The sequence below is a fragment of the Halichoerus grypus genome, chromosome 3 (genome assembly GCF_964656455.1).
Source record: "Halichoerus grypus chromosome 3, mHalGry1.hap1.1, whole genome shotgun sequence".
Taxonomy (NCBI): domain Eukaryota; kingdom Metazoa; phylum Chordata; class Mammalia; order Carnivora; family Phocidae; genus Halichoerus; species Halichoerus grypus.
This window is the reverse complement of record NC_135714.1, coordinates 170,429,392-170,452,993: the sequence shown is the minus strand read 5'-3', so window position 1 is coordinate 170,452,993 and position 23,602 is coordinate 170,429,392. Positions and strand designations below refer to the sequence as shown.

Genomic DNA, 23,602 nt, shown 5'->3' with positions numbered 1-23,602 from the left:
TTGGCCTGGAGACAAGGTGACCACAGGGATTCCCTTAGCCTCATTCCCATGACCTCTGCCTCCCGAACAACGGAAGTCCTTCCCACCACAGGTTTGTACAAAATTCCTCTGTAAACTCCCAACCCACCCTCTGAACCAAGTTGAAATGACATGATCTGATAGTCAGAACAGCACATTTCTTTTATTTGGTACCGTTTGGTTTATCTGAGCATCATCAGAGAGTGAACTGTTCTAAGCAAAATAATTTCCCAATGAAAATCCTTCTAAAATATCCTCTTCCGCCATCTTATGCAGAAGACAAAGGATGGGGTTTAGTCTTTCTGATGGCTCTGGGACATCGTTATGAACAGGACCCACAGTGCTGTCTTCAGAGACCTCTGACCTAAGTCAGGTTTTCAGTCCTATTGCCAAACGCCCACGGAAGGCTAGGCTCTGGAATTCCTCTTTCTCCTTGTGGACCGCTGCATACACTGGCCACCTTGCACCTAGGCTCTGGGCCTCTGCCTCTGGTCTTGCAGCCGAGGGGCTCCGGCCACTGGGAGAGCAGTGCGGGCCCGTGGTAGCTACTTTCTTGTCCTTGAGACTTTTAACAATGTTGCTCACAATCGGGTCCCACTGTGTTTTCCGTGGTCACAAATGCGATGACTGTACCTACGCTCAACTGCGTCCACTGAACAACGTTTTATCGAGCCCACCGTCTGTGCTCCGAGAAGTGCTGCCCGCGCATTCACACAGCCACGCCCGCCCCGGCCCCTCTCACACGGTGCGTGCTGTGCCTGGGAGCCGGCCGGGCATCTGGTTATACGCAGATTCTGGATGGGGCCTGCGGGTCCGTGTTTCCGACAAGTTCCCGGCTGAGGCCGCTGCTGGTGCCCAGATCAGGTCCTAGAGTTGCAAGGCCTCCGTGCAGAAGAGACAGATCCAGCCGCCCCGGGGCAGGCAGGCAGGCAGAGGTGCCGGGAAGAGGTGGGGACCCCTCCCTGCCCCAGCTAACGTGTCTACAGAAGCACAGTCGGCCCGGAAGAAACACATCTGCAGGCTGCACTCAGCCCTCCACGTCCGGTAGCGGCCTGCCGGGGAGTCGGGTAAACGACCTGGGTCCCACGCGAGTCCCTCCACCGCCGCCCGGAGAGCAGGTGACCGGCCGGGGCCGAACGCCTGACAGGAGCCGGGAGCGGGTCCGTGGTGGAGAACTGCGCAGCACTGGCTCAGGCGCTCCCTGAAGCCATGAACTTGGGGAGGAGGGAGAGGGCGGCAGCATCCTCATATTTAAGTGCCCACGCCGGTCTGTTCATTGTACGCGATTTCCTTTCACCTTCTCCGTCTTGCGGAGTGCGGCGTCAGCCTCATTTTACCGATGAGGAAACTGGATTTCAAGCGGTTAACTAACTTGGTCACCTGACCCAGCTACTCGTTGGCGACGTGAGGACTCAGCCTCGAAGCCCTCTTCGGATAATGCAGCAGGTCGGGTGTCTGCATGTGCCGGGCACACTCATTAGCTCTGATCTCACAGAGCCCCGCGAGGTCTGTGCAATTTTTCCTGTCCACAGATGGGTATACTGAGGCTCAGTGGCTGAGTAACCAGCCCAGGCCACAGGGCGGTGGAGCCAGGAGGCAACTGAACACAGTCCTCCCCGCTGTGCTGCGGGCAAAGGCTCGGGTCAACTGGTGTCCAGCTTCAACCCCTAGAGGGGGCCTGAGTATGGGGAGGGGTTGCCAGAAGTGGAATTCCAGTACCCCGTCTCCTCTTCAATTGTCGCGATCAGGACGTGGCCGTCCTCAACCTGGTAAGACACTGCCAGCCCCGTACTTGCCCCCAGCCCGCTGGGACGAGTCCTGTGTCCTTCTAACACTGGCAGCCACAGATACGAGGGCTGTGGCCCAGAATTTGTGCCTGCCTGTCAGAGCCTACTGGGCTGCCCATCAGAGCAGGACTCTGTGGCTATTGGGAGCACAGGATTTAATTTCTTCCCCCTCGTCTCACCCCTGAAAAGTCTGCGGTGTGCTAGGAGAGGAGCCGCAAGAAGCACAAATTTCCAAAATAACTTTGGATTTTTGTTGAATTCAGGACGTACAAGAAATTCTTTTTATAATCAGGCATAAAATGTCTAGGGCTTATGATTTCTTTATGACAGATGAAGTGGCATAGCCTTGAGCTCTCCCCAGCAACACACACACGCGCACACACAGGTGTACGTACACACACATACACACATGCACACGCACCCAGGTGCACATCTGCTGAGAACAAGACTTATTCCGATTACCCTCGGGAATCTGGGCCGTTCACCGGGGCTCTTCCCTCCAGGAGAGTGCAGTGAGGGCCAGGAGCTCCGGCTGGCTGGGCACCCGTGCTCAGGCTGCCCGTGAGCGCCGGAGGGAGGTAGACGAGACGGCGGGGAAGATGGAGTCTTTGAGCCACAGGTTCCAATGGCAGGTGTCCCAGAACGTGGAGACTGGAGAAGATTTTGTTTAGCTCAGCAAATGTCTCCCCAGGGAAAAACTTCCCCCAAGCTTGATTTAATACTGACCCCAAACGACTTGAATCAGACATGCAACTTGAATCTACGAGAGCAGTTGGGATTATAATACGCTTACAAAAGAAGGAAACAAGCTCAATTTGGGGGGTCACTGGCCTCCTCCTCCAGACCTGCTTCATGACTTGGCACGTGGATTATATTCGCTGCCTCCTCCTGGCCTGCAAGCCCCATGCTCTCCTCAAAGTGCTCGGGAGACACCGGGCAGCTCCTGGCTCCCAGAGCCCACAGAGGTTTTTCGTCTTGGGGGGCTGTGCTGAGTGACTCCTCGGGTGCTCCCAGGCTGCAGCAGCATGGCTGCAGGCGCCCCCCCCCCCCACCGCCCCACCTCAGGCCCCATGTGTCAGCGGAGGGCTCCTCACTGCAGCCCGTGGCCAGGAGTTTCCAGAGATGGCGCTCTGTTCTTACAAGCTGTCTTCGGTCTCCTTCCCACTTGACCTCCAGAGAGACTGAGTGTGGGCATTGTTTTGGATTAAAAGCATTCTATGTTTTCTTGTCAGTCACTCCTGTCCTCTGGGTCCACTAGGGTTATTATGAAAGGCTGGTGCCTCAGTTTCCAAGCGGCCCCAGCTGGAGTCTTCCTCCTACCCTTGCTTCCCCTCCAGGCCAGAGTCTCCTGCCCTGGGGGCCCAAGGGACGAACTGAAGGACTTGGGACAGCAAAGGGGACTCCGGCCGTGCTGGTGTTTGCATGGATCATTCAAGTTGGAAGGCTCCTGAAAGCACACCTCGTTTTGGCCTCTCATTTTACAGAAAAGGCTTTGAGGGGCTGCTCCTGGGGCAAGTGGATGTGAGAGCCTTGGAATTCACTCTCGGCTTGCTCGCCTTCCCACTTCTGGGACTTGCCTTAGGTACCTTCTGAGCCCAGGTTCCCTCAACCAGGCGACGAGCATAACACCTACCTCTTACGTTCCTTGTGAGGTCAAGTAAGTTCATCCAGGCCTTCCACGTGGGAGAATTTAGTAGGGGGGGGTGTTCAGTTAATGTTAGTGCTTCTATTTCTGTCCCCCCTAATCTTTTCTTTATGGTACCTAGTTCCCCAAATGGACCTTTTTCCCACTAGGCTATGAATTCCGGGAGGTCAGGAACCCCGTTCAAGTCTTGGGTTTCTCAGCACCTATGACGGTGCCTGGCATTGACCCATGAGATTTCAAATTGACCAGCGTTCGGCAGGGTTTCCAGACTCCCAGAGCTCAGACCCCCACCCTGGGAGCGGAGAGGCCTGCCCTCAGAGGGCCCCTCACAGCCCGCATGGCTGGGATTCCTCAGCCAGGGTCACATAAAGACAGGAGCCGTGGGGAGGTTTCTGGGACTTTTATTTTTACTCTTTATATTTTCAAAGCCAGTAAAGATGGGCAAACGCTTCGTCCCTTTTGGGCTGCATTCCTCTAGCCAGCCCCCACCCGCCTCCCCTGCCCCTCCCACCTGCCCGCCTCTACGAGTCACCTGGGCTGAAAAATGCCACCCCACCAGTGGGCACCCCATTTGGAGAACCCCAGTTGGAGGTCCCCGCAGGGGCCTCCTCACTTCCGGTGTGGGCACCCCAGTCTGAGGTCCCCTCTCTCCGGGTGACCTTGTCCTTGTATCAGCACCAAGGGAAACCCAGGTGGGCGGCTCTGGGGTGTAGCAGCATCAGCCCCCGGGATTCTCTCATCTTTTCTCTGCCTCTGCCTCCAACCTCCCTCTTTCCCAGCCAGGTGGAGTTGGGCAGGGGGTCTTGTCTCTTCCTATTCTGGGGGAATCCCCGCTGAGGGCAGAGTGGAGAAAGGGGGCCAGGAGGACTTGGCCCTCCAGGGGTGTGATCCTGGAGTTAGGGTGTCAGGAGCGTTTCTCCTTCGCTGGGACCCTCTTCCCCTCCCTGAGGTGGATTTCCTCCAGTCGGGGTTCTGTAGTTAGTTCTGGCCCCTCCAGTGGGATCCTTCCTGCGCCCAGGTCGGAGAAGGGTACCTGGTCATGCCCTCTTTTCTCCCGCAGTCAGCCAGGAGCCCACCTGGATCCAGCACCCCGGTCTCCCAGCTCCGAGAGCAGAAGGGCGACCTCTGCCCCGGCCAACTGCCTCCCTGGGGGGTCGGCCCCCCTGCAACAGCTGGCTCACAGTGGCACGTCCGGGACCCCACAGCCACTTTCCTGGTCGCGGAGCCTCGTCATTTTCATCTACCTGGGCACTCAGGCGTTTGCGAAGCGGGCAGGGCCAGGCCTGGGCCCAAGGCGCGGGACGGCCGACAGGGTGCCCGGTCTCAGGCCGCGAGGGGCCCTCCCCCCCTGCTCCCTCCTCTCTCCACCCTCCACCTCCTCCTCCGCCTCTGAGGGGGCGGGGGGGCCCGGACCCCCGGGCGGGGCAGGGGAGGGGCCGCAGGCGGGGCGCGGCGGGGACGGGGGGGCGGGGACGGGGCTGGGGGACGGGGGCGGGCGTCAGACGCTGTGCGCGCCCAGGCTGAGCACCGAGAAGGCGGCGCGGTGCTTGCGGAGTAGCAGCCGGATCTTCTCGTCGTCCGAGTCGGGGTCCAGCGGCTTGTTGTACTCGTCGTCCTCGTTCTCCGAGGCCGCGCGCTCCCCGCCCGCGCCCGCGCCCGCGCCGCCCGGGGCCCGGGGCGTGGAGGACGAGGGCTCCAGGGCGCTCTTCTTTCGCCACTTGGTCCTTCGGTTCTGGAACCACACCTGGGTGGGAAGGAGGCTGAGGCTCGTGCGCGCACAGCACACACAGGGCCCCCCTTCAGGAGGGTGACTCCACTGGGCGGCAAGGACACTCGATCCTTATTTTTCTAGTAAAATAAATGGCTCAGTGATAGACCAGGTTGTAATATTCACACCGTTTGGGGGCGGGGGGGGGGCGTAAAATAGAAACGAATGCGTGTAAGTGAAGCAGCCCTTTCTGCTTAGCTATAGCCCTCCTTGCGGTGGATCTTCTCTTTTGCCACCCAGGGCACTTGGATGGAAGATGCTGGAATGCCCAGGTGAGGGCACTCAGTAGGTGCTCAAGAGTCGTCCCTTCTTTAGCTTCATGGAGCTTCACTGAACTTCATGAATAATTTCCCCCAATTATAAAAATAACGTATTTTCATTGCTTAAGATAGTTGATGAATGCGGAAAAGTACCTAAAGAGGCAGAAAAATAGGTAACAGGGCCCGTGGCTTCCTTCCACGCAGACCCGGAAGCTGCAGAGGTAGGTGGCTGGTGATGCTATCGGAGCCCAGACGTGGGTCCCAACCTGCCCCTGTGCTTCCCTCTCCTACCCTTAAACCTGTCAGCATGTCACAGAGCTGGGCAGTTCGGGCATAGCTTTCTTGGGGGGGGCCCTCCACCCAAAGCCTCTCAGGAGAGATCTAGCATCACGGTGGCCTCTGGGAGCCTGGAGGGAGAAGCCTGTTCACTGACTGCAAGCTGGGTGACAGGCAGTGTGAGCATGGCCCTTGCATGCCCCTTGGAGTCTGCCTGCCCCCCATATCCCGTCCGAGCTTCATTTTGGGTGGACTTGGAAGGAGGTGTTATCTTCACCTTATTGGCAAACCAAGGCCGGCTCCTCCTGCCAGCTGAAGCAACAAGCCTATAAATCCAGTTCTACCGTGGCCCCGAGACTGACTCCTGATCTGGGCCAGAGGCTGCTATCAGCCTTGGAAATTTCTTTTTTTTTTTTTTTTTTTTAAAGATTTTATTTATTTTATTGAGAGAGAGAGAGCACAAGAGGGGGGAAGCGGGAGAGGGAGAAGCAGACTCCCCGCCGAGCAGGGAGCCCGATGCGGGACTCGATCCCGGGACTCCAGGATCATGACCTGAGCCGAAGGCAGTTGCTTAACCAACTGAGCCACCCAGGCGCCCAGCCCTGGAAATTTCTGGCCAACACTGTGCAGAGGAGGGGAAGGCATTAGGTGGGTGCCCCACAGATCTGGCTTTGAGCCCCAATTCTGCACTTACCAGCCAGGTGACGTTGAGCAAGAGGCTCAGCTGAGATTGTTCCTTCCAATGTGAAATGGGTAAGAATCCCCACCTCCAGGTTGCTGGGAGGCTTAAATGAGCTCCTGCACTCAAGGTTCTCAAAACAGAGAGCAGTATTGACAGCCATCTTTTTGGTTATGGTCATTATCGTCACCTCTGGGGTGCGGTGGGCAGGACAGCCTCCCGCTGAGAGCCGCCTTTCTTCCCCTGGAAGGCTGCTCCCTGCAGGGCAGACCCCTTCTCCTGCACAAACTCACCTTGACCTGTGACTCAGTCATCCCCAGCGAGTATGCCAGCCGTGCCCTCTCAGGGCCAGCCAAGTACTTGGTCTGCTCAAAGGTCTTCTCCAGGGCAAAGATCTGGTGTCCCGTGAAGGTGGGCCGGGTGTGCTTCTTCTTGTGGATGCTGTCGCTCAGGGGATCCGGGGCTGGCGGGAGGAAGAAAGTGTGTGGTTAACGGCAGGAGTGGGGGTGCCAGCCCTGTCCTGCATCTCCCACTGGGCGAGCTCCCTCCTACAGAGAAGCCCCTGAGATTGTGGGGGCATCGTGACTCCGCTAACAAGCAGCATTCCTGGTGATCTGACAGTAGTGACTGTGACCTCTGCCACGTTTGGTTGGACAGGGACCCCCGAGAGGGCCCCTACCCCAGGGGAGAGCTACTTAGGGGCAGAGGGCGCTTGCAGCCTGCCCCGGTCTCCTTCTCTCTGTAATGTTTTCACTACTCAGTGATGCTGCCTTCCCTCCAGGGCCAGCAGGAAGTTCTTCTCGGTTTTCTCACCAAGACACAGCCTAGGTACCTTCCACCAACTGTCAGGGCCCCAAGGGGCCTGGGAGTTCCTCCCCTGCCTAATCCCTTGTTCTTGGGATCCCATTTTCCAGGTTTCTGAGAAAACCAGAGCTTTAGGCCCCAAGTTACTGCTCTCCCTTGTCACCAGGCCTAGAAGTCATGTGGCCTCAACCACACAGGACAGTCTGCACACAGAGGCTCGGACCCTGCCCCTGCTCCCTGCCCAGCTAGGGCAGCCGCTCAGGCAGGAGCCGGGCTGGAGAGCGGCAGGGCTCCAGGGAGGCAGAAGGCCCACCTGTGTTGGGCCTTGGTCAGCGCAGCCCAACAGCCCATGTCGCGTCTCCTCATGTTACAGGTAAGGAAACTGAGGCACTGGGTGGGGAAGAAGCTTCCCAAGAGACTGTCATCCGCAGTCCTCTCTCCCTTTGTGTTAATTCAGCCACGGACTTGGATATTTTCCTGTGTGTGGCTGTGCACTTGGGATTGAAGAGTAGGGGCGTGGAGAGAGTGTGTGTGCTGGGGGGAGGGGGAGATGGAGTGCTGAGGCCTAAAGCACTCCCAAAGCCAGTTCCAAGAGATGAGGTCTTCACCCACGTGGAGCTCGCCATGCTCAGGCTGAGTGAGGGGGGGCTGTCAGGCGGTGTGACCCCCCGGAACAGTGCCGCACATGGGGAGGTAGATGTGTTTTGGGGTTTCCTTGGTGGGCGCCAAGCCCCTACTGCGGTGGGGCAGCCCCAAGGTCCGAGAGGAGCGGAAGTTCCCTCTGTCTCTGCCCCTGCCTGGTCCTGGCCGGGCTTCCGTGGCACGGGGAGGGCTCCTGCGGCCACTGTCACCTCCCTGCCTCCCAGGGGAGCCTCACGGGCCCGTGCATGTCCTGCCGCCTCCTCTGGGCTCCGACTGGCATCCTGGGGACCCCGCACCCGTTCTCTGAAAACAGGTTTGGGCATGGTGGGGTAGGGAGACCCCCCCCCAACAACTAGGGCCGAGTCTGACTTGACTCGGCAGCTGCTCCCAGGGGCCGGGCAGTTGTCGCTGCTCCTGCTGACGTGAGCCCCGAGGAGGATGGTGGACGGCGGCCCCCCTGATCGCAGGCGGGACCAAGATGGGGTCGGAGTGCATTTGGTGGCCCTGAAGGGTGTCAGGGCATGAGTGGGTCTCCCTGGGAAGGTGATGCTGTGGCAACTTCTCACTGGGGACAGCATTTGCCTGCTTTGGAGGAAGAAGTGACATGGGCTCTGAGTGGGAGAAGGAAGCTAATCTGCCAGGCGGACCCTACATAGGGCAAATGTGGGTTATGGGGTCTTCACCTGACCTGGAGCCCCCCGGGGTTTCTAGGAGGGCAGCTGAGGCAGCCGCTGGTAAGGGCGAGGGCTGAGGGGCAAGACACCTGTCCAGGCAGAGCTGGGGTGGGCCCGGGAGGGGAGAAGTCAGTCGTGCGCCACGGTGAGCCATGGACCCAGGTGTCTGATGGTGGCTGAGGAGAGGTGGACGGCAGGGAGCCCTCCCCTCCCTTCCCACACCTCCTCCTCCCCTGATCCTGCGGGGGGCCGGGGGGGTATGGAGCCTTGCCCTGTACTCACTGTTGCCGCATTGCCGCCCGCCTCGCCAGTCCTGGCCCGTGTCCGCCCAGCAGTTCCGGGTCCGGGGCGGGTACTCATTGCCAGCCTTGGGAAAATTCCCCACCTGCGGTCCATAGTAGACCCCCTGGGAGCCGAGTCCACCAAAGCCTGCCACGTGGGGGTAGCTGGAGAGGAGGCTGCTGTTCGGCGTGGCCACGGGCCTGCTCAGGATGTCTGTGATCCCGTGGGGGGTCCCGGCGGCCAGCTGGGGGCCCAGCCCCGGAGGGCTGAGCTTGTAGAAGGAGTTCTGCACCGAGTACTGGCACACGGGGGCCTTCATCTCCGAGAACTGAGCCAGTGGCGTGTTGTTCAGCAGGAACGTCCCCTGCAGGTTGGACTCCATGATCCTCGGGTCAGGGTGAGGGAAGGTGAGAAGCCCAAATCCAGGCCCCTAAAGCCAGAGACCCCGAGCTCCGACCCAGAAGCCCATGGCAGGTTTGGAGGGTCAAAAGCGGCCCGAGCCCCAGACTGCCCTCCTACCTAAGGCATCGGCCCGGCCCCGGCCCGGGGACCAGCACCTACGTCAGCGGCTCGGAAGCCAGGTGCTCCTGGGGCAGGTGAGAGGCCTCACCAGCGCCCCTTGGCTCTCTCCCCGTCCGTGCTGGAGGAGGGCGGCTCCCCACGCCTCAGCTCAGACCCCTCCTCTGCCTGTGAGTCTGGGGGCCCTCCATGAGAAGTTTTAAGTTCAGAGAAGCAACATTTCCCTGATAAAGATATGGTCCATTAGAATACAGACCGGAGACTGGCTGAGCTGTGAGAGGCGCGGCGCCATTGGTCGAAACCCACACAGGCCTCACATTGGCTTTTCCAAGACAAATTGCACTTTGAAAGATTGACTGTAAAATCAGCCAGGGTGTGTGTCTCTGTGTGTGTGTGTGTGTGTGTATGAGAGAGAGAGAGAGAGAGGGAGGGAGAAGAGAGAGAGAAGAGAGAGAATGAGCTCTGGAAGCTCTGTTCATTCTCAGAGGGTCTACCAGCTCCTGGTCTCCCAAGCCCAGCATCTAGGGAAAGGTGGGTACCTGGGGCCCCCTGGAGGCTCCTGAGGCAGCCGCTCCCCTGAGGGTGAGGAGGCCAGGGTCGGGGTCACTGTCCTGGGGTGCGCAGACCCCTTTATGTGCAGATACCCAAGCCAGTGGGGGAGTATGGTGTCTGAGTGTGGATGCTTCTTTTCCTCCGAGCTGGGATGGGTAAGTGGGGAGGCTGGGCTTTGGCTGGGGGGTGGGGGCTGGGGCTGTGGATCTCTGTGACCGCCGGAGAGCCTGGGAGTGGGAGCCTGCCAGCAGACTGGGGCGGGGGGTGGGAGGGGAGCAGCTCTGCGCCTGCCGGGTGTGTGCTCTTCCCACCTCCGCCTCCGAGCAGACTTTCCTGATTCCCTCTCTTCTCCCGTCTTCCTCCTCCGAGGAATCACTTGTGCCTCTGCTGGAGCCCATTGCCATGTTCTGTCTGGCTCGGCAGCCGGGTTGGAAAGCTGTGATGGCTGAGATGGCTGTTGATTCAGTGGTGGGCCCCCCTGGCAGGCACTTGGTTGGTGCTCACTCATTATTTGACTGAGTTGAAGAGCACCCATATGCCTTTTTTTTTCTAATGAATTTTTTTTTACAATATACAAGGCTCTACTGGGGGCCATCTTCCGTTTTACAAACAGGGAAGCCATGGTGAATACCCGGTTGTTTCTGCATGGGACAGAATCCTTTCTTGCAGTTCTTGTTGTTTTGTTTTGTTTTTAAAAGTGGAAACCAGCATGCCACTGGTCTGAACATGTAAAATGACAGGACATTAGTGACTGTCAGGCAGACAGACTTCTGTCCCTCCTCCGCGGGGCAGTTCCAAAGCCTTTCCTGATCAGGCTGTGGGCTCCTTGGCTGTCTGAACAGTGGCAGGTGGGAGAAAAGAGGTGCCCTTCGCTGGCCTTCTCCCAGGCTTCCGGCTGGAGGTCTGGACCCAGGACTTGGGGAGGGCTCCCCTCTCACACAGAGCCTGCCTCTCCCCACGCTGCTATCTGTTCCTGGTGGAACTGGCTGCCCCCAGCCATGTTCTCTGTAGCGTACATGATGTAGGCTAATGCAAGAAAGACCTCACACGGGCTGTGGAGGTTATTTCTCTACAAGTTTAGACTAAAAACAAGAAAAAAGGATCTTACCCCTCTGAGTTGGCTGTGCTACCAAGCTGCCCATCCCAACCATTTGGGAGCCTTAATTCCGATTTCCAGTGTCGCCACCTGACACCCCCTCCCCCCCAGGCGACTGTGATCCTGAAACTGTGCTTTTGAAACAGCTCTGGGCCATGCGGCTGCACAGCCTCAGCTGGTGCCTGGTCGAGGGTGGCTTTTCTGAGAGAGAAGCTACAGATTCCGAGTGAGGGCCGCCCGTGCTCCTCAGACCCTGCGAATATGACTTGGTCACCCCCTAATGATGGGAACTTATGAGGAAGAAAACCTGCAGCAGATGATTTCTTATTTACTGCCAGGCGTGACAAAGGCATTCACGTTCGGGAATCCCAGGAGGGCAAACTGAAAAGACTTTAGCAATTGTTTGATCCATTCCCCCATTTGACAGATGAGAAAACTGAGGCCAGCTTGGTGACCAGCCTCATGAAGTGTTAGGAACTAGTGAGGAACAGGGCAATTTTCTCAAAAGTTCTTGAACTTTGAATGACATTGAGTGCAGGGGCCAGACACCTTCACAGGGAGGGACTGGGGGGGGGGTCCCCCCTTAGCGTATACTGTGGGTTCAACCATGCACCCTGGGGGAGTGTGGTGCCCCCCTCCACCACCTTGGACTTGCTCCCATCTCATGGTAATCCTTAGGAGACAGAAATCTGTCTTACTAACCCCAGCGGTTTGGTGGACTTCTCCCAGGATGGGTAGTCTGATGAAGGGGCTGTCCAGGTTTCCAGGAAGGGGACACCCCCACACACACCGGGGGGGGGGGGGAGGGAGGGAGGATGCAGGCCTCCCTGCTGACTGATCCCACCCCCGGACTCCTTCAGGCCCCAACCCAGGCTTCACTCTTGCCCCAGCACCTCAGATTGCCCCAGGCCAAGCCAGGAAGGAGAGATGGAGCCCTGTGCCGTGAGTCAATTTCTTTATTAATTTTGACATTTGTTCAGCTGGTGTAGGGAGAATGGTCTATACATCAGAGTAGGGCGGGGGGATTCTCTCCCGATAACAGAGCATTTGGGAGAGAGCCAAGAAAAGAGTCATTTTCATAACAATTAAAAAAATCAGGGTAATTCCAAAACTTCTAAAAAGCGTCTAATGTGCAGACTGCAGCATTCTCTAGGCATCGTGTGGAGACCCCAAACTCCTCCCCTACCAGCTCCTACTAGCAACTGGAGCGCACAGCCATGCGGCCAAGGGCCTGGGGCCGCCGGGCCAAGCAGCCATGCCACACGCAGCTGAGGGTGCCAAAGCATAGCCTGGAGCCGCGGGGCCCACGCGGGGCTCCACGAGGGGCTACTGGGGGGGCGGCGGCCTGCGGGGGACGGCGCGGGGTCGAGGAGGGGAGGCGGGCCCTGCGCCTGTCTTCCCCGGGCCGACCGGCCCGCCGCGCTCCTCCCATCCCCGGCGGAGCCCGCCGGCTCCCGCGGTGGCCCCGGCGCCCGGCCCGACGCGGAGGAGCGCGGCGCTCGGGCGCCCAGGCGCGGGGGCCGGGGCCGCGCCTCCCGGGACGCAGCGCTGGGCGCCGGCTTGGCCTCCGGCGCCCGGGCCTGCCCCTCGGAAAGCCGAGCGCTCGCCGCCCGGTCGGAGCGGTCGGAGCGGTCGGAGCGGTCGGAGCGGTCGGAGCGGAGCGCCTCGGCCGGCCCCGGGCGCGTGGGGCCTGCGGCCTCCGCCGGGAGACGTGTGCGCTGATGACGGGCACCAGGGCCGCGGGGGCTCGGTCGTGAGGGAGCCTCTGTGCTACTTGGAAGGTCGGATGTGTCCGAGGCCGCCTCAGGAGCGGCAGGGAGGAAGGTGACAGGACGTCCGCAAACAAAGGCCCTCGCGAGCGAGCAGAGCCTGCCAGTCTCTCTCCCGGCCCTAGGGGGCGCCCGCCGGGGCCGGGCGGGGCGGATTGTGCTGATTCGGGCCTCGCTCCGCCGGAGGCTCCGGTGTCGCTTTAAGGCTCTTCCCTGGTGGCACCGAGGCGAGGAACAGCCCGCTGTCGGTCTCCTTCCTGCTCTGCCCGAGGGCCTGGCCCAGGAGGCGCTCCTTCCCAGCCCGGGGCCTCCCGGGGGCCGGCTGCGCTCTCCTCCCCCCGCCCCTGTGGTCAGGAGTGGGCCCCTCGCCCGCCTCTCCCAGTGGGGCAGAGGGGCTTGGTCAGAGTGGGGGCACTGAGGCTGTCCGGCCTAGGCCCCCCATCCTGTGGGCTGCCTGGACTTAGAGCACCAAGTTGGCTCTGGGAGACCTTTTTTGGGGAGGGGGCGGCTGACTTCTAAGAACTGGCAGATACATTCACTAGCCCTACTCCCTTCCTCTTTCACTGAAAGACAGGCTGTAGCTCCTTCTCCCGCAGCCTGGAGAAGTCCTCAGGAGCTGAGCTGTTAGTGCTTTGTACATACTGCTAAAGGGTTTCTATCGGTTTGCATAGTATTTATTGTTTTTCATATACACAAGGCTGATTACTGTACAGTTTACACTTTGAACACAGACTATGATATAAGTGCTTGAAGATATAGGAAACCTCTTCTCTATTGAACATGCTGGTGCAATCCTGGGACAGCCACCGGCCCGCCCCCAGCTGAGAGAGAACCCCCTTTCAGAGGGGGTACTGGCTCCCTTTGAGGCCTACAGCTGAGCCTGGGGGGGCGGTCCTCACCTCAGATTCTTAAGTCCCTAACACAAGGAACCCCGAATGCACTCTCAAGGTAATGATTTTCCATTGGAAGATGATTAATACTGAAACTGGCAGAGAGAGAGAGAGAGAGAGAGAACATAAAAAAATTCCAGTTTGTCCACAGGAGATTCTATACACCTTTGGACGTCACAGTAAAATCTGTGTGTATACTGAGGAGAGGGGAGAGGTGCTTGTGTGTGTGTGTGTGTGTGTGTGTGCGCGTGTCCTGAATGTCATGTAGAACATTCTGGGAGAAGCGGCCCCCTGGGGAGTGGGATGGGATGGCACAAATGGAATGGAGGCCTGTGTCGGTGGGGAAGACTGGCAGATGAGGACATGGCATTAAGGTGCCGAACTGATTTGGTGCCTAGTTTTCTTTCTTTTTTTTTTTTTTTTTCTTTCCAGGAAGCCCACATGGATTTCCTACAGATGAGGTTGAAAAAAAAGTACCCTGTAACAAGTCAAAATTAAAATGATTTTACAAAATATACCATCCCCAAGCACAAAAGAGCCCTTGTTCACTTTCGCATTCCGCGCTCTCTCGCGGTTTTCTATCCCCCTCTCTCTCTCCCCAACCCCCTTCTCGAGGCGTTTGTCCTGATTCCCGACAGAGATCCGTGGTCGCTAGAGGCAGGATTGAGGACTGTAGGTCATGCGTCTACAGTCAGTCGTTCATGCGAATAGAAGACCAAAGGAAGTCCCTTACAGAGATCATGCCGTTAGCCTGGAGGAACAGGTGCACCATTCCGGAGCCCTCCGCTCCAGCGCTCCTCCCGTGTGCATGGCAGAGTATGTGGAGTTCAAGGGTTGGGTGTCGAGGTGTGATCCTGAGGGACACAAAGAGAGAAGGAGTTACTTAGGATCTAAAGGGGCAACTCCCAGCAAAAAACCCAACTACTGAGTTTTGTGCTGGCTGCTGAGGCAGGGTCTGATCCAGGAAAAGCAGCCTCCCCAAGCCAGGCAAGGAGGTGAAAGACCTTGAGCTCAGAGCTCCCTGACCTTCCTGAACTGCCAGCCATCCTTCTCCCTCTCCCCAGCCCAGAGGCTGCCTCTCAGGGGTGGTTGTCCAAGCCTGCGTGGGTCCCCTGCCCAAGTGGACGAGCTCCCCAGAAAACCCTCCTGTGTGTGCTCTGTGCCTCAGAGAGGAGGCAGGAGGCTCCCACGCCAGCGGTCCCCTGGGGAGAAATTCCCTTGAGTAGATCCTTGGACCTAGGAAGGGGGCCAAGTTCATAAGCCAGGGCTTGTGCTAGAAGGCAGCAGTGCCCTCCACTTTCTCAGTTCAGTTCAGCCAACACGCACTGATGTCTCTCAGTGCCAGCCCTGGGGACCCAGAGATGGAGCAGACATGATCACAGACAGCCTCAGGAGCTTAGGACCTCAGGGGACAGCCGTCCCTCTTTGGCTCTGGTCTATAAGCTCTTACTGTCAAGTTCCTCTGGCTCCTCTCCCCACGCCCTGGGGGTGGACAGCCTCTGTGGTGGCAAAGAGATCTCTTTTTTTAAGAGATCTTTGAAAAAAAAAAACGGGTGCATTCTCCCCAGGACATTGTGTATCTTTGGCTGGAGAAGAGCAGCTTTGCCTGCAGAGTGAAGTCCACTTCCTGCAGCTTGGGGTTCACAGGGAGACACCGCTCCTGCCACGTCTTGGTGCCTCGTCCCCCACCTCCTCCCTGGGGTGAGAACTCTGTGTTTCCAGGACTAGCCACTCAGGATTCCATCTGCAAGACCTTGGGATGGATGGGGGGGGGGAAGGAGCACACTTAAATAAAGAGGAGCTGACAGTCTCCTGGGCGGCGTAGGAAGTGACACGGAAAGGCAGAGACTCATTCCGCGGCGGAGCTGTCCCCAGACAGGGAGCTGTCCTAGGCCCTACAGGTGACATGGTTAGGGAGGAAGCTGGAGGGGGTCAAGGGGAACTCAACTCTGAGTGGTCCTCCAGGGGTGGGAGGGCTGGGCTAGGTCCCTTGCCAGAGGCTGCCACATAGCCAAACACAGGCCTTCTGCTGCTGTGACCCTGGAGGGCAAGACTCTTTCGTCACCGCCTGAGCTTCTCTGTCGGCCAAGCTGGCTTCCTCCAAGCCTTCCGAACCCACGGTGCGCACCAGCTTCCTGCCTTGTTCGCGGCCCTCCCCTCACGGGTGCTGTCCTGTCCCCTCTCTGCAGAAGCTCTGCTCACCACCCTCAAGACCTCTCCTCCAGGAAGCCTCCCTGATAACCCCGGCTCCTTGTCATTTCTCTCCTCTCAGCTCTGGAAGCTTCCCACTCCCTCCACCACCTTTCACTGAGAGCGATCACAGGGCATAGTGGGTAAGAGCAGGAACTCTGAAGCCAGCCGGGTTGCCTGAGTTCATATTCTGTCTCTGCCGATTTCCCTGGTCCCATTACTTGCACTCTCTGTGACTCAGTTTCCTCTGCTATTAAACGAGGGCAATAACAGGCTGCACCTCATTAGATGGTGGTGATGTTTCAAAGAGCTTCCGAGTGCTCGGGACAGTGTATGTGGATGTACACTCTGACTGGGCTCTCTTCCCTGTCTCAGACCTGCGGCATCTCCCCGGCTGGAGCAGAAACACTCTGAGGGCCAGGGCCCGGCCTTACCCTTCCCAGGGGTCCGCCCCCCACTCAGGGCTAAGCACGCCTCGAACAAGAGACCTCGTAAAAGTTTGAGCCTGGGGAAAACAGCCGACCACCTTCCACTTTTCTGCCCAGACACAGCACAGAGGAGAGAGGTCAAGGCTTAGAGATCATTCTACGGTGACCGCTTTGGTTAAGCTGAGACTCTGGGAGGAGCAGAGATGGGTCTCGTGGGAGCACCCAGCAGTGGCAGGGGTAGGACTGGAAGGCAGGTCTCCTGGCTACGTCCTGGACCCTTCCACTGCCCTGCACCTCTTGTCCCAAGAGAAAGGTCTCACCCTATAAAGAACAGGGACAAGTGGCAGTCCTGCTCCGTGCCTGTCCCGCCCCATCCCTGTGTGCGGTACCTCCTGTTCCCACCCTGCCCAGTGTCTGTGGCCCTCTCCCCTCTCCCTCAGCCCCAGACTCGCACGCCTGCAATGGCTGGCGAGTAGGGTGGCCTGGAACTTAAAACAGCAACATAAAACATGACCCCCTTGCCTCCCTGCCCCTTCCCAGGGAGATGACTAATTGCTTAACTTTTAAACTTACTAAAACAGCCCATTGTCGGAGCTAACACAAGCTCTGAGAACCACAGTGTCTGAATGGAAAGCGTCTCTTCAAAAGGAAAACAAGGAAAAGCTGCAGCCTTGTTGTGCCGCAGCTCCCCTGAAAGTTCCAGAAGCCAGAGCCACGGCGATGCAGAGAGATGCCAAGACCAGCGCCTGCCCAGGCTGCGGGTAGCCCAGCAGACGTCGGGGCTGCCCCTGCCACCGCCCTCCAGCTGCCCGCTCCACGCCGCTGCTCCCGCACAGCGCACACCCCAAGTCTTGGACCCACCTCCTGGGGCCCGGAGCAAAACCCACCAGTTGCTACCGTCACCAGCCGTCAGGCCCTGAATAAACAGCAGTATGGTAGCGTCTCAAACACCAGAAAGCACCCTTCCCCCCACGTGCCAGGCCTTAGATACAGAGTCCTTCCCAAGGTGGGGGTGACTGGGGGGGGGAATCGATGGGTGAGGGGGTCTAGTCACTCCTCACCTGGGGTGGGGGCATTCTGCCATCTTTGAGCAAACTTCTAACCTTCATTCCTTGCGGCCCGCTTTTTAAATACCAAGTGTACAACTTGCTATCAAGTCCGCATCACCTCTAGGAGGTTTGGAAGGAAAACCAAAATTGGTCAGAAGAACTCACTCTTCAATACACATAAAAATCACTTGAGGAGCTGGAGGCAGAATCCCGAGTTCCAGAATTTTAATTCAGTAGGTCAGGGGCAGGGGCTGGGAATCTGCATTTTAACCCGACTCTCGGGTGACACTTGGAGAAATAGCGGGTGGGAATTGAACAATGTATACAGCCTTTCACAAACACGCCCCATCCATCCCGGAAACCATCCTACAGGGCAAGGGCGTGATGCGGCTGAGATTTCATGGTTAAGGAACCCGAGGCATGGCGGGGTCGGCTGACCTGCCCCTGGTCAAGCTAGGATGGGCACTGACTGAGCACAGCTGTCCTGCCCTCCTCACCACAGCCTGCCCAGGGACCACGACTATTTCTAAACCTCTCGAAAGAATGGAAGGGACCGTCTGCAATCTCCCTCCAGGGGACGGAAGCTCAGGGCAAGTGACTAGTGCAAGGCCACACCACCTGGAACAGGAGGCCAGGCCTTGCATCTAGATTCCCAAGCCCCAGCTTTGACTCTCTCTGAAACCGACACAGTAAACTCTCGACATTCGCAGTGGTCATGTTCGAGAAAGTTGCCAACACTGCACACTGCTCTCAAGGAAAATGCCCAGTTAGGTTCCTGTGAGCCTCCGTTCAACACATCTTTGTCAAACAATGAATACATAACCTTGTCTCACGTGTGTTTCTGTATAAGGACACCTTATTTAATACTGCTGATCCCGTAACTCCCCATGGACTGTGCCCTGACTCACGGCCAGTGACTCTTATCTAACACATGTATTTGTCCCCGTGGGGCACATCCCAGTCTTCTTGCTCTTAGGAACTCGAGACAGCACTTGGGCACTAGGCTAGGGAGCCATTTTAAACAGCAAAATCAACAAAAAGCACAAAAATGCAAACAACATGGCACTGAACACAAATTTTTCACCATCGTGTGTGTGTGTGTGTGTGTGTGTGTGTGTGTCTGTGAATGACCACGAAAGCACTGTGTGTGGGGGGGTTTGGGGGTTAACATAAATTTTAGCCAGGGGGCAAATTTGCAAGTGTGGAACCTGGGAATACTGAGGGCCGGCTGTACGGGCTTGCGAGTGGGTGGCAGGAAGTGCTGAGAGGATCTGCTCTGCGGTCTTTGTCCTGTTGTGCGGGTTCAGCACCGCAGGCTGCCCGCCAGGCCCTTCGGGACCGGGCAGGAGCCTGTTCCACGCTGCCTCCCTCACCACTGTCCCCACCGCATACTTCCCTGGCCTTTTCTTGGCAGAGGCCCCGGCACCGTGCTGGAGCCAGGCTGCCCAGTGCTCCCCACACCCATGCTCAGTGGTCTGGAACCCTATCGCCTTTGGGGGCTTCAGCCACCTTGCAGAACATCCACAGAAATTAAAAAAAAAAAAAATTTCCAGGTTCCTGCCTTCCTCCCAGACTGGCTTCTGGGCTGCCTCTTTCCTGTTCAGGAACATGAGTCGAAGGAACCCGAGCCAAACAGAAGCGGAGATGTAGAGCCCCTGCCGCTGCTGATCCGTAAGAAAGAATCAGGCAGAAGAGGGCATTTTTCCTTCTCCTCCCTGCTCCTTCAAATTGTTTGCACCTTTGGATTCTTTCCAGGACTCACCCCAGCTAATCTAAACCAGCAGCCTGGTGGCACCCTTGGCAATGCCGGGGTTAATACTGTGACCTCCTTAAGCTGCTGAGGAGTCAGGTCTAATTTTATCCTATAACTGGATCCGCAGTCCTTTTTTTTTTTTTTGCCCGGTGCTGAGGTATGTTGGGAAGCCCAGAGCCAGCACTTCTGGTGGCTTGGGAGGCAGAGGCCCTGCTTTTTGCTGAATGCAGAAAGCCGGAGCCTGCTTTCCTCTTGGCCCAGAGCCAGGCCCTGGGGGGGGGGGGGGGCTGAAATGCCAAGAACCGGATTAGTGCTATGGTGGGGCCACCATGCTTCCTCGCTTCCCGCCGACTCCCACCCCGATGCATCCTGTACTGAGCTGCCCCGAGCTGGGCACAGCGAACGGCCTCGGGGCAGCTCAGTACAGGATCCCTCAGGGAGGACGGAGGTCAGAGCTGGCCGCCGGAGCCCCCAGCACTGCTCGGGCCTGCTGGAGAGCCTTCGCTGCGGCGTCTTCACGGCCCTCCCTCACTGCAAATCCCCGCACACCCCTGCTCCTCAGCCACGCGGCCCTCATGCTCCCGCATGCATGCACCAAGCCTCAACAGGCCTCCTAGCTTGCGGGGAGGACGCCATCCGCCCCTCGGGCCTGTTCACTTCACCCTTTCCTAGAAAGCAACGGAGTGACCTGTCTCCAGAAGCACCGAGGAGAACAGGCGCCTTGGGTTGCTCAGGACTTTCGAAGGGTTCCAGGCTCAAGAGACAGTGCTGTTCTAAGTCTCTCACTGCTGGAGCTCTGCCGGGGGACTTGCGTTGAAATGGCCCAGCCTAGACAGACTCTCCTGTGCTCCCCTAGGCCTGTCCCCACCGTCCTCCCTCCCCATCGCTTGGCTTTCAGGATAATATCATCACTGAGATTTACTGAGTATTTTCACTCATCAAAGCATTTTCTCAAATTTGTACTTTTGCGCCCCTGGGGAGGTCAATCAGCAGATATTGTTGGCTGTTTTCTTGAGGAGGAAATCGAGACTCAGAGTGACAGTTAGCAGGCTGGGAAACAATCTGGGCCTCGAGGCCACGGCACCCCTGTTCCTCCTGCACCATGCTGGGGCTGGCGGAGCGGGGGGCTCCCCCAGACGAGGGGGAGACGCGAGGAAGTGAGCAGCCATTCCCAGCACCAGCCACTCCTCGAGCACCAGGCCATGCAGAAAGGATGCAGAAAGACGGCGTTACCTCCAAAGAGGCCATTCGAGGGGAGGGGCTAGAGATCACTGCTTCCCCCTTTTTAGGCTGGCCCGCTTCACTATCTGAGCCCCCTTCCTGCTCTCTGTCAGCTCCGGCTGCAGGCTACTCCCTCGCAGCTCCACCTGGAGACAGCAGCAGAGACAGAAGGTAGGACGGATCACAGAGAGACAAGAGATAGGCATGAGAAAGCATGGAGGCCATGGAAACGCTGCCTGCCAGAGGGCACGGAGGCACAGGGGCGAGACGGGTGGGAGGGAGCGTGGTGCTGCCCGAAGCCCAGAGTGGGCGGGCGCACAGGTGAGCAGCCCGTAGAGGTGCTGGGCGCCCCGAGGCGCGGGAGCCTCGGGAGCCTCCAGGAGGCTGCAGCCTCCGCAGTACCTGCGCGTGTCTCATAAAGGAATCAACATCAGCTTCCATCTCACTGCGGTCCTCCAGGGGCCCCTCAGCAATCACCTCCTCGTGCTCCTGGGCGTCAGCGGCACCGGACGAGTCTATCTGCCGAACGACTTTGCGAATGATCTGGAAAAGAGAAGGAGGGGACAAAGGGCCCATGAAGCCACGGAGACGGAGGCTGGGAAGAGCAGGTCCCCTGGCAATGAGATCTGGGGGAGAGGCAGCCTTTGTCCTAAGGCGCCCTTCCTCCAGTGGCCAAGAGCAGGGGCTGGTCTCCCGCACCCCCCACCCCGCCCGCACCAACCCATCACGTGGAAAACAAGCTCTGCACAGTCTCAGGGGGGCTAGAATTTGCAGCCGGTCCATCAATAGCCAGGGTTTTTGCCTCTTGATATTGTTGGAAGGTCCTGCTATCTTCCCCACACCGTGAGCTGCTGAGGGCAGAACAGCTCCTTTTCATCTATAGGGATTCCAGGCAAGTGTGTTCTCTTATTCCCTCACCCAAATATTCCAGCCCTGTCTATTCTGTGCCTACCACGTCCTGGGACCGAGAGATGAAAACACAGGACACCGTCCCTGCCTGCATGAGGCACACTTTGCAAGAGGCAAGATGGACACCTGAGGGGTCTTGCTTCAATTTACTGGGAGTAGCACCACAGAGGGAGCACATACAAGGTCCCCCCTTTGCCCCTTCTTCTCTCTTCTGCCCAGACCTAGCATGGTGCCCAATACTTGACAGGCAAAATCAGCTCTAGTGAATTAAAAGCTGCGACCAATTCAATGCATTTCCACAGCCTTTTTGCTGTCGGAGGCCCGTGGGAGTTCGGGGACCACCACCCTGCTGTCTTACAGCAGCTTCCAGGGCTAGACATCGCTGGGCTAGGTTTGGGCTGTTCCACGGAGCCTGGTCCTTCTGGAACAAAGTAGCAGGAGCTGAATTCAGGTGGAATCAGGTAAAGTGGTTATGAGGAATGTCAGGCCGGACCCCAGATGACCAGAGCTCCCGGCACCTGAACCAGCCCGCCCGAGCCGGGCTGACCCTCTGTTAGGGCAGCAGTGAGAAGCAAGGAGGCGAGTCCAGCACCTTTTAGCTTCTAGCCCCGCTGCCTCTCCCCAGCTCAGGGGCACTCTGTGCACCCACCTTCTTGGTGACAATGTTGCCCTGCTCATCTGTGAATTGTTCCTCTGTCACCTGCTCCCCTGGAATATTCTGAAACTCACTCCCCTAGAATTGTAGAAAAGGAGAAAACTCAAGATTAATAAGTGGGTGGCCTGGGCATAAGGTGGAGGATGAGGGAATTAAAGAGCAGAGCCAACAGCCACAGTCGGACAAATCCCCACCACGGCAGGAAACTCCAACTCAGCAAGTAGCAGCGGCCAAACCCAGGGCTCCGAGCATGAGAGGCGCCCCTGGGGGCCGTGGGGCCTGAAGACGGGATGGAGCCCCACGCTTGCAAGAGCCTTGTGTGCCTGATCCCTCACCAGCACCGGGGAGCAGGCAAAACAGGGGCGGTCACGCAAGTGTTACAAAGGAGGCCCCGAGAGAGGAAGCAAGGCACCTAATTTATCTCTCGACAGCCCTTTGCAGCGTGAAAGCCCTTCCACAGCCACCGGCGTCCTGAGTGTGACCTGCCCGCTTCCTGAAGCCGGCTGGGGACAGGGGCAGGCCAAGAACGGGCCTCCCAAGTCCCAGAGCTGAGCTGCCCGCGCCGCCGCAGCGTGGCGGTCCCAGTGGGCTCCACAGCCCCCGGCTCCGGCTTCTGACTCGGGGTCCCGTCCCTTCCCCCAGCTGCTGCCCACGCACATGGCGGTGCTGTGCCCTCAGCCGTGTCTCCTGCCTGGCGGTTACCTTCAGGAAAACCCGACGCCGGACCACCCTGGTGGAGATGGTCTCCTCGTCGTCACTCACGCCCTCGCTCTCCCCCAGCTCCTTGTCCAGCTCCTGGTGGATACGTTTCAGCACAAAGCACAGGGAGCCCTTGACAATGTGCATCACGTTCTGACAGCTGACCAGAAAGAAGCCCAGGAGCACTAGGGTGACCAGGAGCTGGGTGATGAAAGTCCACATCCTCACCTCCTCAGCAGCTGGGCCCTCTGGGGACTAGTGGGGCCAGGGCTCCGGCCGCTGTGGGGGTCCAACCTCTCATTCTCCTCTCAGACTCCCGCGTGCCCCTGGGACCCCTTGCATTCTCTCTCCGCAGGAGACTGGATGGCCCCTCACTAGAACTGCCCGCTGAGTGCCCTCCTGCCGAGCAGCCCCAGGCTCTGCCCTCACGCCTGGGTGACATCAGGCTTCGGTAATTTTAGCTCCCCAAACCAGCTGCTGGGGCTGTCCAACTGGGCTAGAAGGGAGCGGGCAGGTGCGCGTGTCACAGCGGGCACTGAAAGCGCATGTCAAAGTCACTCTGTGGCTGACGGGCGCCCCGCCCCGTCCTCTTGCCCCGCCCCCCCAGGCCTGCCCGGCCGCATGCGCACTAGAAGCAGTTCTGTCCAGGGAAGTGTTCTCTTTCCGGGACTCCAGGAAATAAGGTGTCCGGAGAATGTGGCCACTTGTGTGTTTCTCTAGGCGGTTACTGCTGTGGTCAGAATGGAGCTCACCCCCACCCACAGGGATGGGGCCGGCTACTACCCTGGAGGGAGAGTTAAGGGTTTACTTCAAAAATAGCCCTGGGATGAGTGATTTGCTCAGGCCTAACCAAATTAGCTCAGCAGGGGTCCAGCACAGGTAGGGGGGCCACCGGGAAGCCCGTGCAATTCCCGTCAGCCCTGAGGGCCCTCGGCATGCACCCCCCCTTCCCTGGGCCCAGCAACCCTAAACGTAAGCGTGTAACTGGTGTGTCTATTTAAGGCCTGTCCTCAAAGGCTCTTCCCAGGCTGGGCCGT

General features: G+C 58.4%; 2 protein-coding genes across 15 annotated transcripts in view; both read right to left on the bottom strand.

The window, feature by feature from the left end:
* Positions 1-4,948: 4,948 nt before the first annotated feature.
* On the bottom strand, positions 4,949-9,217 carry NKX6-3 (NK6 homeobox 3). The gene is made up of 3 exons (XM_036102269.1): positions 8,836-9,217; positions 6,727-6,896; positions 4,949-5,194 (listed from the first exon to the last, which is right to left on the bottom strand). The coding sequence occupies exons 1-3, from the start codon at positions 9,215-9,217 to the stop codon at positions 4,949-4,951; spliced, it is 798 nt and encodes a 265-aa protein (XP_035958162.1).
* Positions 9,218-11,940: 2,723 nt separating this feature from the next.
* The window catches only part of ANK1 (ankyrin 1), a 207,505-nt gene continuing 195,843 nt past the window's right edge, over positions 11,941-23,602 (bottom strand). For 7 of the 14 annotated variants that reach the window (XM_078069580.1, XM_036102294.2, XM_036102283.2 and 4 more), the window contains 4 exons: positions 21,861-21,944; positions 20,705-20,845; positions 20,315-20,448; positions 11,941-14,515 (listed from right to left, as the gene is read on the bottom strand). In XM_078069580.1, coding sequence (XP_077925706.1) covers positions 20,350-20,448; positions 20,705-20,845; positions 21,861-21,944 — 324 coding nt within the window. In that variant the 3' untranslated portion in view covers positions 11,941-14,515; positions 20,315-20,349. Of the gene's footprint in view, positions 14,516-20,314; positions 20,449-20,704; positions 20,846-21,860; positions 21,945-22,568; positions 23,092-23,602 lie in introns of those variants that run through there. The other 7 variants (XM_036102290.2, XM_036102287.2, XM_036102293.2 and 4 more) reach the window with 4 other exon arrangements.